This window comes from Nanorana parkeri, unplaced genomic scaffold (assembly GCF_000935625.1).
Source record: "Nanorana parkeri isolate BGI_ZX_2015 unplaced genomic scaffold, ASM93562v1 scaffold1561, whole genome shotgun sequence".
Lineage (NCBI taxonomy): Eukaryota > Metazoa > Chordata > Amphibia > Anura > Dicroglossidae > Nanorana > Nanorana parkeri.
In genome coordinates, this window is record NW_017307829.1 from 22,588 (window position 1) to 35,550 (window position 12,963).

General features: G+C 43.4%; 1 protein-coding gene across 1 annotated transcript in view; it reads left to right on the forward strand.

The window, feature by feature from the left end:
- Positions 1-1,769: 1,769 nt before the first annotated feature.
- LOC108798790 (cytochrome P450 2K4-like) overlaps positions 1,770-12,963 on the forward strand; it is a 28,069-nt gene continuing 16,875 nt past the window's right edge. The window contains exons 1-4 of the mRNA XM_018570573.1: positions 1,770-1,795; positions 4,743-4,939; positions 7,877-8,039; positions 9,047-9,196. Of these exons, the coding sequence (XP_018426075.1) occupies positions 4,757-4,939; positions 7,877-8,039; positions 9,047-9,196 (496 nt within the window). The 5' untranslated portion in view covers positions 1,770-1,795; positions 4,743-4,756. The remainder of the gene's footprint in view (positions 1,796-4,742; positions 4,940-7,876; positions 8,040-9,046; positions 9,197-12,963) is intronic.

The window sequence follows — 12,963 nt, forward strand, 5'->3', positions numbered from 1 at the left end:
ATGAAGTGTTGTTTTTTTTAGTTTTTTTCAAGAAACTCATGTTTTTTCTTTTTATATCTTAAAGTGGACCCTAAATAAAAATGTGAGGTCCTTTTATTCTTCACACCCTAAAACTCTCCCATGTAAAAAGGTGCATTAAACACACACAACAAAATTAATTAAAAACAATTTTAGTGTATACTCCAGATTCTGACCATTGCTTCCAAGTGGGGGTGATGTTGACAATCTTCTGGGAGGACCAAAAACATTGCAAGAGGACACTGCTGCACTTCACCTTCTTTTTGGGACATACTGTACAAGCTTCAGTATGTTAACAAAAAGCTCCTACAAAGGACCAGAAATATATCTAATTATATCTATCAAGCATGAATGATGTACCCCAGCTGCCCAAAGCCTCCTATGTTACTCATGTCACACATCCCAGGAGGCTTTTTGGGCAATCCACAGCACCTGCACTTACACCATCAGGAAGCCAACTACAAGAAGATGCTAGAGACAGCCAGCTCTTAAAGACGTTAGCAAAGAAAGTGGCAAGCCAGGGACCTGGTTCCCAGCAGAGTGGTAGATTACAACAGGCACATACTGGATTCAATGGATGTGTGAGTATTGTCAGAGCACAATGAAAACGAGACGAGCAAAAGGTGATAGTTAAAATATTTATTAAGAACAGTGTCCACAGGAGCAAGCAGAGTCTTAAACCAGAACAAGCCACAGTCAGGAGCCGAGGTCAGGTGGGTAGTCGTCTAGGCCAGGTCAGCCAGAGTGGGTAGTCATCCAAGCCAGGTCAGGAACACAGAGATCACCGTCGTCAGGAACAAGCCAGGAGGAAGAGCCAGAGGAGACCGTCAGCCAGGAGGAAGAGCCAGAGGAGACCGTCAGCCAGGAGGAAGAGCCAGAGGAGACCGTCAGCCAGGAGGAAGAGCCAGAGGAGACCGTCAGCCAGGATCAGGTCATACTCAGGCTACTAGCACAGCAGGAAAGCACTAGCAGGAAGACCACGCAAGGTCAGACTGGACTGAATGGTTTATATATAGTGAGTGGTGTGACATCATCACTCAGAGACAGGAAACTCCCATCTGACTCACTCAGATGATGCTCTCCTGTCTGGCCATAAGAGGGGGCCTGGGAGTAGTGAGCAACGTTCCAGACTCTGCTCAAGCAAAGAAGAAAACAGGTGAGTAAAATGGAAGCCAAGCCAGAATGCTGCAAACCAGTAAAGTCAGGGTGAAACCCTGACAAGTATATATTTACAGGATTACTCAAATAACAAGATAAGAGGATTAAAAAATAATGTTAAAGCATTATTTTTACCATTAATAAATATTTTATTAATAACATAACAATAATAATAAGACTTATTATTATTAGTGTAATTCATAATTATCATTATGAATAATCCCCCAGGATCATAAATATTATACCATGTGTTTACTCTCCATGCAACCATGCTTATTAAATAACTGACCTAAGCAGATTTGCATTTTAATTCCATTGCAGCATTGTTCATACCAGGCTTGTTTTGCTAACCCAACCAACCCTTGGAATGCACCTATTGCTTTTAACAACAAATTCAAACTGGAAATCAGAATAACCTATGAGTAGAGAATATCTTCTGCATAGTTCAAGCTAGTTCATATGCTTTAGTCATTGCAGGGCGGAGCAATGGATACACACTTGGAAAGTATTCAAGGCCATTATCTGAACAAAGTTAAAATATTCCCCAGATAGTTAGTGCAGGTGATTCAATAAAGGAACACAGGAGAGAAAAGAACAGTTCAGATAGGAAATCGTCTACAGGAAGATACAGTAAGTTCTTCTTACTCCACAAATTGTATGCAATTCTGATAGTATAAAGGTGTTAAGGGACATGTGTATTCTCCGTGAGCATTTACTTTGAGGTATTCTCGTAACTTTTTTTCATGTGTCACAAATTTTGCCAATCCAAGTTAAGCATATGAAATATGGGCAGGTCACTATCTGCAAGGAGTTGGCATGGTCTCTCTGTGTATGTGTGGGTTTCTCCCGGGTACTCTGGTTTCCTTCCACACTCCAAAGACATGCTAGTAGGTTTACTAGCTCCTGTCTGAATTGGCCCTGTATGTATTGTGACATAAGGAAAGGGAAAGTAATCGAGGGGCGATATATTTCCCCTCGCTTTCTGTCCTATGGACTAGCGAAACCCAGACCGGGTTTTCGGCCTGACTTTCGTATGAATAATCCAGCTCGGGTTTTGTGTCTCTCACCTGGATTGTTAATTGCTTAATAAATGATTATCCCGGTGAGATAAAAGCGCAAGGCTGAAGCATGATGTTGCTCTGGCTGAGACAGCATTCTGAGAGAGCTACAAGGTGGATGTTTGTAAGTAAAAGGTTGCTTAAAGTACTTTTGTTTTGTGAGGTGGCTGAGATAAGCTCACCACTTGGTAGAGAGGAAACCGGCCTGTTTAGTCAAAGCCTGGATGGCAAGGATTTATTTTCTTTTTTCTTTTGTTTTATTGCAACCTTTTAAATAAAAACTGACTGCTAGTCAGATTGAAAAAGAACTTTGCTGCCTGGACTACCTTTTTCCCAGGGAAGGTGATCCCCATTTGAGCTATACCCCCACAGTATGCATGTGAGATAAGGACCTTAGATTAGATATGCACAGATACCAAGTACTGCACTTGGTACCGGTACAGATACTACAGAAGACTAGACTAGAGAAACATTTTGAAAGTTTGGAGGCAGCTGTAATTTTTAGGGAGCATTGGCTATGGCAGGGGTGCCAATTAGGTAGATTCTGATCTACCAGTCGATCGCAAAGCGAACACTGGTAGATTGTGATCTGTTCACTGACCTGAGCTCCCTCCCATGGTGCTACTGCAGCTGAATGTGTCAGACACTGCATACAGAAAGGGGTGGGACACCTCTGCCTGTGTGCAACGTCGGCCACATTCGGCCACACGAGCACCGCAGGAGGACAGGATGGTACACATGAGAGAAGAGCTGGGAAGCTGCTGCCGTGCAATTAAGGAAAGACGAGACAGAGAAAGAAGACAGCCGAGAGAGGCTGTGTTCCAGAGGGTTCACACCAAAAAAGCTGTGTTCCAGAGGGTTCGGACTCTGGAATGCAAGCAGTCTGGCTCCCTGCGTCTGGGAGGGGGTGAGGCGGTGCATTAAAATCAATGGCACTGCAGCCTCATCCTCCGCCTGCAGTGTGATCGAATGCAGTTACATTAGTGCCTGCGTTCCGGTCCTGTGCAATCTGCAAAAATAGTGCTTGCAGCCTTTTTGCAGATTGCACTGGACCGGAACGCAGGCACTAATGTGCCTGCCTTCCGGGTGCCGGCGATCGCACTGCAGGTGGGGGCGTGGCTGCGGTGCCTTTGACTTCAATGCACCACCATGCCCCCTCTCGCCCCTGAACGCATGAAGCCGCCTGGCTTGCATTCCAGAGGCTGAACGCTCTGGAACGCAGACTTTGTGGTGTGAGCCGGACCACCGAGAGATAGATACAGAGGAGAGAGAGTGTGAGAGAGAGGTAGTAGTCCTTGTATTAATTTTAATGTGCTTGTTTTTTAAATAAAGGTGTTTTTTCGTTGGTAGATCTCATTGAGCTCATCATTCGAAAAGTAGATCTCCAGACAAAAAATTGTGGGCACCCCTGGGCTACGGGGATCCTGGGAGATGTGCATCTCTTTTAATGTATGATTTGTTAGTTAAATATATACAAATTAGGGATGCACTGATGCCATTTTTTACAGACCAAATACAAGTACTTGTCCAAGTACTCGCTAATACCAATTACCGATATATTTTTCTTTAGTGTCATGTGACAGTTTTTCCAAAACAATACAGACTAATGATTTCAGGACAGTGGTGGAGTGCCAGAGCCCGGTCCCAGTTCCAGCCACTGCAACCCTAGTAGTTCAGTTGAAAATGCCAAGTATCAGCACTGAACATCCCTACCTTAGATTGTACGTTCCTTGGGGGCAGGGACTGATGTGAATATGTAAAATGCTGCGTAAATAGTCGGAGCTATATAAATACCTTAAATAAATAAAATATGATGAAAAATTAAAGTTACAAAATTAATATAATTAATCCTTCTATGTCGGATGAGATCAGATTCCTCTAATCAAGGGGAGTGTGTGTGGGGGAGGATTCATTGTGGAATTCAAGTGCATTGTGACTAGGGATGAGCTTCGCGTTCGAGTCGAACCTATGTTCGACTCGAAACTAATGGCTACTATCTTGCCTATTGATGTTGGACGTCATCAGAGGCAAGTTTAAATGAGCAAGGTTCCTTATTCATTATTCCAAGCCGTGCATCCAAAAACATGAACTGATTCTGGTAGTGTTTCACTTGTCGTAACCAAGTTCATGTTTCTGTGGTTCTCCGTTAAAGGAAACCTCTTACCAATTGAAGGGCACTTGAACTTGCAACTGTTCAAAGACTAGATAACCTAATATTTCTTGTGTACAACATGTGTACAATTAAGAAATAAACGGGGGGCTCTAAGAAGAACCTAAAAGCGCCACATCCCTTTTATAATTTTCACTTCACTTTGTGTAATCCTAATTGCATTTTGAATGTCCCTTTTATGTGGTATGTTTTGGATTCCTTACACAATTGAACCCGATCGATCACAAATCAAACAGATTTCACCCATGAATTAATTTTACAGCTTGCTATTTCAAGAAGTGCTTAATATTTATTTTCATTGTTAACTACCCACAATTCCTTTGTTCTTCCTCTGCAGATATATTACGGGACAATGTTGACAGTTGACCCTGTGACGATCCTTCTGTCCATTGTTGTGATCCTCTTCTTGGCCTATGTATACGGCAGCAGAAAGGAAGACAAGTACAAGAACTTCCCCCCCGGACCCAAACCATTGCCAATTATCGGAAATGTGTTCAGTATTGACATGCAAAAACCTCATAAGACGTTTATAGAGGTAACACATTGCTTGTCCTATGAGCCATACCTGGAACTTCAGTCGAAATGTTATCTTAGTTTTTGGACAGAGCTGTAAAGTTTGTTTGTGTCTTCTATGTCAAAAATGTTTTGGTTGGAGTTGGACTTCAGTGCCTTGTGGCTTTAACCACTTCAAGACCAGGTGTTTAGACTCCCTTCCTTGCCAGGCCATTTTTCAGAGGTTAATTATCAACTCCAGGAGTGTTAAAGTATAAGACATCTGCATACTAAGGGGGTTATTCACTAAAGACCCGAAGGATCCAGCTGTAACTTCGGCTGATCCTTCGGCTCGCTTCAGCCGTCTCTGCCCTGCGTTTTAGTAGAACTGAAGGGCTGCTGTATGGGCTATTCACAATGCTTTGGTTGTGATGTCACGGCTGGCTCCGCCCGGTTGTAATGACAGATCAGTGTCCTCAAATGACCCGGGGACGCTGATCTGTCAATAAACAATAACAGGGCAGAGCCGGCCGTGACATCGCGACCGGCTCTGTCCAGTTGTTGTTCACTGCCCGGGACCTGCTAGAAGACTCTGGCAGGTGTTGGCCAATAGGAAACAGCTGGGCAGAGCTAGCTGTCACCACTAGCTCCGCCCAATTGTTTTTCTTCTGCCGGCATCTGTCAGATGCTTCATTATGCGGCTGGAGTTCGTTGCATGAGGCCATAGCCTTACAGATCCAGAGTTGGTGACTAGTAAGTACACTGCACAACCGTAGCATCACTGACAAGGCAGCAGCAACATCCTCATGGCTCATTGAAAATGGTGGGTAGGGCAGCAAGTTGGAACCATTCATTGTTGGCAGCCAGGGATATGTTCTGTTGTACAACATGATGTGCAAGCAGCTGGGTGCCACCTATTGGATTTCCTAGCTTATGAAGAAATCATGGTACTTTCAAATCCAGGCTTGTCTGCATTTACTATAGCCTGTAATTAAATATAACATTGTTTGAAGGGAGTAGGCTGGCAGAAAGGAAGTCACTCCTTCAATCTCGATGGCTCGCCCTTAGGCAAGCTTGCCATCACTCCTTGTTGCAGAAATGTCCCTGCTTCTCCACTACTTAGCTGGAAACGCAAAGGAATGTTTCATGCAAACTGTTTTAAAAGGGTATCTAAACCCAAGAGCAAAAGTATAATGTATTGCAGCTTACCAGTCCTTGATGTGGTGGCTGCATTAGTTGTTTTCCCTTTATTTCCACTTGTTGACCATGCTAGTGACACAATTTTCTGTCCTAGAGTGACAACGTTCACTCACTGTACTGTATCTATGAGAAAGCAGCATTGTCCACACTAGGACAGGAAGTGCACTACAACTACAGAACACCTCACCCTCTCCTCATCTCCAGAACATAGGGGAGAGGGGTTCTGTGGCTCATAGAGGTGAACAGGGTAGGGCTGATAACACTGCTTGAGATAAAGCTGTAGAGTTCAGGGGACTTGATTTATGTTGGGGATCAACACAGGTTTCTTTTTTTTTGGGGGGGGGGGGGGGGGGTTTTTACCAAAACACTTTCAATGGTACATTTAAGAGCGAAACAGAAGTTCATTGTTAGGGTTTACATTCACTTAAGGAGGTTCTCCCACATTTCTTTTTAGGAAAGGTTTTGAACCTCTATAGGGCTTTTACTGATATCTGTGCCCCCAATAGGAACATCTACCTTAAATTCCTATGAGATACGCTGAACAGGAAATGAACAAACATTTCAATGGATACATGGAAATAAAAACACACAGAACATGTATAGTGTTGGTGCTTCAGTCAGGTTTTTATAATTTATCTGTGTCCAGGTCGGATTGATTACCCTTCTTATGTGGTTGATTGTAATGGGACACCAGCAACATTAACAATGTTACAGGGGCTTTCTACCTTTCATACAAGGGGAGGCCAATAAGTTCTTACCCTTCCCATGATCCAGATGTGTTAGGGATCTAAAATTTAGTCCACTGACTCCTCTACATATCCACCTCCTATGGTTACACACTTTTCACATCTGTGGAACAGACCTTTAATACCATTTGCGTAGAGGTATGCAGATTTGGAGGAAAAACAGCTATCAATATCAGTAATGACTGCCTCATCATTGTGGAAACGTCTTCCCCATAAATGTTTCTTCAGATTTGGAAACAGGAAGAAGTCCAAAGGTGTCAGGTGAGTAAGGTGGATGGGGCAGAGATTCATAGCCACAATCGTGAACAAAAGTGAAAGTTTCTGCAGCTCGAATATTTGGGCAGATTTCCCTTGAAGATGGAGGAACCTAATCACGGCTCGGTATTCAACTTTGCCCGGCATGACACCTACTCCATTTCTCTTGGCTCTAACTATAATTCACCCCGATCTACAAAAGCAAAAATTGGCATGCATATTACTAAGATATCCACCTATAAACCTGCACAATGTCAGATCCCTAGCACATGTAGATCATGGTGAGGGTAAGACCTTATTGGCCTCCCCTCGTACTGTATTCAACATAAGGAAAAACTTGGCTGTAGCTCAATTTAAAAATATCAATTTGTATCACTTAAAGTACAACTAACGCCCTGTATCAAAGTCTAAACAGCACCAAATACAGTTACTATGTGATGTACAAGCCTCATAAAGTAATCAACAAGTGTCTTTATCTCCCAAGCCCAATCCTCTATTTGTATCCCACACGTCCTCCTTCCAGACACTGCAGCTCACAGTGGGAGGGTTTCAGCAACAGAGGCAAAAATGTCAATTTAGAAAGGAGTGGGCAGGATTAGGTGTGGCCAGGTGCTGATTGACAAGCTACAGGATGGTGAATCAGCAGGGACAATGCTGATAGTCATGCCCCCTGTATCATCTTCTCATCCCACTGCAGTGTAAGCAGGCACAGCCTACACGAGGGTGGCAACTCTGCTCTGAATTATTACTTGAATTCTTTTTTCCCATTGCATTCACAGCTGTCCAAGACTTATGGTCCAGTAATAGGTGTCCAAATAGGGATGGAGAAGATGGTTGTCCTCTGCGGATATGACACTGTGAAAGATGCTCTAATCAACCACGCCGAGGAATTTTCAGACAGGCCAAGGCAGCCAATTTTTAATAAAACCATACGGGAAAATGGTAAGTTTTCATCTGTTCATTGAAGTAGAGTCAAAGCATATTGTTTAAAGGAGCCTTTTCCTTATGTTTTTACCCAGGCGGAACTCTTGATAACATTTTGAGTTCTCCGAAAACACTTGCTAAAAAATGATTATCTAAAGTCCATGGTACATTAGAGTGGTCAGTAGGAGATACCCATTACATTGGTGTTCAATGGGAAAATGATCCCTTATATTGGTGGTCAGTGGAAAAGCACCTCATTTATTGGTGGGCATTGGTAAAATTGCCACATAACATTGGTGGTCAGTGAAAATGTGCTACCTTGCATTCATTTTTAGTGGGAGAAGGGCCACTACATTGGTGGTCATAGGGAGGAGGGCCTCTTATATTGGGGATCAGTGAGAGAAGGGCCCCGATCATTTGTGGTGAGTCAGAGATGGGCCCTCTTGCACTGGAAGTTAGTGGGAGAAGGACACCCTTGTATTGGTAGTCAGAGTAGGGTCCCTTACAATAGAAAAAATGCCCCCTATCCCACTTGGTGATCAGTGGGAAGAAAGCTCTTTACTTTGGTAATAAGTGGGAGGAATGCCCTTTACCTAAGTAGTCAGTGGGAGGAATGCTCCTTGCAGACAGCTAAACATATCATTAGTGTCAGAGGTTACTTAGAGAAACAAGAGGAGACACCCCACTAGTTCCATGACACTTGTTCTGCCGAGTGACGTCTGTGTCAGAACTATACAAACACCATGAGATGAAAGATCAATCCAGCACTGCACTACTCAAGAAGCCCCTAATTGTCTCTAAAGGGGAGCTATGGCTCCTCAGGCCCCTTATTGAGAAATAATGGTCCAGAAATTATGAGCATTTAAACAAATCAGTATGAAAATATTAACTGGCTTTTAATCCTACGAATTAAATTCTCCTTTTGAATAAACAATTTTGAGAAGATGAAGAATACAACATTCTGTATATGTGCAAAGTGAACACATACATCACCTGTGTATAAGTTCCTGTGTTCTGTGTTTTAGGAGTTGTCTTTTCCAATGGAGAGAACTGGAAGGTGATGAGAAGATTTGCACTTTCCACACTTCGGGATTATGGGATGGGGAAAAGATCGATAGAAGACAAGATCAGTGAGGAAGCTGAATGCTTGGTACGGGTTTTCCAATCACATGGAGGTGAGTATGTACAATGTCTACTCTGTCTAAACATGATGGTGGCAACATTTTTATCAATTGCCTGTAAAATAAAAAGATGAGCTTTTAATATGTAGGACAAATCAACAGGTTTACGTTAGCGTAGTTTTCCTCCGCAGCAAATACTTCCCTTCCATTTGGGTCTCCTGCCACTGTGCTCAGATAATAGGAGCAAAGGGAATTCTTGAGCAAACTATAAGTCATAGTTACATAGTATTTGAGGTTGAATAAAGACATATGTCCATCAAGTCCAAGTGTGTGTGTGTGTGTGTGTGTGTGTGTGTGTGTGTCCTTCATTCATCTTGTTCTTAGGAGTACCTGTGCCCCTGTATATTACCGTCTCTCAGGAAATCGTCCAAAAGCTTCTTGAACGATTCCACACTATTAGCTGAAATCACTGCTTGTGGCAACGCATTCCAGACCCTAACCGCTCGAACTGAGAAGAACCCCCTTCGCCCCTTGTGTTTTCATTTTTTTTCTACCAGTTTTAGGTGGTGGCCTCTAGTCTTTGTTACGAAATTAATCTTAAAGAGTTTGTTGGTAATGTCGCTATGACTATAGAACATTTTGTATATGAAGATCATGTCCCCCCTTAATCTCCTTCCAGCGTGAACATATTTAAATGTAGTAGCCGTGTCTCATAGCTCTTGTCCTCCATCCCTTTGAGTTTGGTTGCCCTCCGCTGGACTCCCTCCAGCTCAAGGACATCCCTTCTGTGCACCGGTGCCCAAAACTGCACCGCAACTAAACTGCAGTCATCGGAGATGTAGCTTACACAGGACTATTGACTCCTCATGTGACATCATCAATTGACCCATTGCTCTCAACGCATGTTATTCTATAATCAGAAGTTCTAGGGATTTCTTTCATCTCTTGGCAGAAAACAAAGTGGAGCGAACTGGAGCAGTAAGAATATGCTTTGGAAGGGGATTAGAGCAAATCTGCTGCATTGCCTTTTTCATATATATTGTGGCAGCAGTCAAATTAAAATATCTTGGGTTAAGGGTTTTGTGCTAGGCCCCATACTGTTTAACCTGTTTATTAATGATATCGGGGAGGGCATCAATAGTCATGTTTCTGTGTTTGCTGATGATACTAAAATCGGGAGGGTAATAGACACGGACGTAGACATGAGAACATTACAGGAGGACCTGGATAAAATCGGGGATTGGGCAACTATATGGCAGATGAGGTTTAATGTTGATAAATGCAAAGTAATGCACTTTGGGGTTAAAAATAGGCAAGAGTAATACACATTAATAGGTACTCAACTAGGGAAGTCAGAAATGGAAAATACTTGTGGTTCATTGTAGACCACAGAATGAATAATAAATTGCAATGCCAGGCTGCAGCAAACAAATCAAGCAGAGGACTGTATTGTATTAAAAAGGGAATATACTGTAGAGAAAAGCAATAATTTTGCCACTTTATAGATTGCTTGTTCTGCCTCATCTGGAGTATGCGGTCCAGTTTTGGTCACCAATCCACAGAAAGGATGTCCTTGAGCTGGAGAGAGTTCAGAGAAGGGCAACTAAACTAGATAAGGGGCTGGAGGACCAAAACTGAGACAAGATTACTAAATGTAAACTTGTTCATGCTGGAAGTGAGAAGACTAAGAGGAGACATGAATCTGATGTACAAGATGTTTAGTGGTGATGGCAACATCAATAAACCTTTTACTGTAAACTCCACAACAAAGACCAGAGGCTACCATCTAAAATTGGTGGAGAAAAGATTTAATCACAAGGGGCGTAGGGGCTTTTTTTCTGTTAGAGCGGTTAGTTTGGAACTCGCTGCCACAAGCAGTGGTATCAGCAGAGAGTATTGAATAGTTCAAGCAGCATTTAGACACCATCCTCAGACCGTAACATACAGGGGTACAGGTTACTCTTAAAAACAGGATCACACGGTGGGTTTGTCTACACGCATGCACAGTCACACATACACACAAAGGTTGAACTTGATGGACCTGTGTCTTCAACCTCAAATGCTACGTGAGTATGTAACTAAGTGTAATACTGAAGTTCTTCCTCTAGGGGGAAGTGCTGAGGTCTGGAGGCTTGGAGGTAACAAGCCCAGCTGAAGCTAACGGGCTTGTTAGGGCCTCTACAAGAACTCCCAGCCTCCTAAAAAAGAAGCTCCACCCTGGAACCAGTCTGTGTGTCTGGCAGACTGGGTAGCGAAACCACTTGTGTGGTGAGAACCAGCCTGTGTGGCAAATAAGTTGGAAAAAGTACCTGTGTGACTGTGAGAGAAACAGTTGGGACTAGTCTGAGAAACAGAAAAATGTACAAGTTCTTGTTGCACTCCTTACCGGAAATCCCAAATGATAAGGGAGGGTGCTTGGAATGACTGCGGATGGCACCGCGGTAAGCATAAGATTCAGAGGCGTAACTAGAAACCTCAGGGCCCTGGTGCAAAAAACCCTGACGGCCCCTCCCCACTGGTGGAATTACCAGGGTCACAATGGTCGCATGTGTGACCGGGCCTTGGTGTCCCTATCTTGTTCATAACCAGGGGAAAGTGAGGTGAAATCTTCTGAACAGGGGCACACAGCAAAACAAACTTTACAGGGGGTAAACCCTTCCCTATGCTATCCAAAACAAAAAAAATTTAAAGCTTGACATGTTTGGTGTCTATTTACCCGACGTGACCCCGACTTTTATATTTTACCAAAAAACTGGTTAATAATAAATGTTTCCTAACATAATGTAAAAAAAACTTTTTTTTTTCAAAATTTTCTGTAATTTTTCCTAATTATAATAAAAAATAAAAACCCCAGTGGTGATTAAATACCACCGAAATAACGCCCTATCTGTCCCCAAAAAATGGTATAAAATTCATTTCAGTATAGCGTTGCATGACGGAATAAACGTCAGTCAAAGTATCGCAGCGCTGAACACTGAAAAATGGCCTGGCCAGGAAGGGGGTCTAAACACCTGGTCTTGAAGTGGTTAAACTTGTAAAGCCAACTGTCGGCTTTACAATAGAAGCGATTCTGGCAACTCAGCTGTCGACCAGATCGCTTCTATGGCCCAGTGAAGGGGCCGCCCCCCCGCGCCCGACACCCCCATCGTGCTTCCTGGACTCCGTTGCCCCTCCTACGGGCCCGGGACCGGCTTCTGTGGTGTCCATGGGAGCGATGCAGATTGCATCACTTCCGGTCCCAGAGCTGTCAGTGCCGGGCTCCTGAAGCCTGCGATCTGCACTTCAATCGCTTATTTGGAGTGTAAGCCCTCGTTCACACCTGAACGTTTTGTAGCGCGTTCTACGCTCGACAAACGCTCTACAAAACGCTCAAAAATATAAATCCCATTGTATTCAATGGTCTCGTTCCCACCTTGGCGTATTTCCGCCCGTCCCTAACGCGCTACAAAACGGCCCACGCCTGAAAAGGTACATGTACTACTTTGGGCCGTTTTGTTGCACGTTTCCATTGGGATACAGCCAAGTAGCCCTCGGAAACGCACGACGGTTGCGCAACTTTTTTTACCGCGAATCGCGCAACAGACGCGCATATGCAATACGCCCAGGTGTGAACGAGACCTAAAGGTGACACTGGGGGTCTTTTGGACCCCCAGCATCACCTTTAAGAGTACCTGTCACCACCATCTGCTATCACATGGGGGGGCTTCTAAGCCCCCCCATGTGATGGCAATCAAAGTAAAGTTAAAAAAAATAGTTTTTAAAATAGTTTTTTAAAAATAAAATAAATCTAAAAAGAATTAATTTTTTTTAAAGTCCACCAC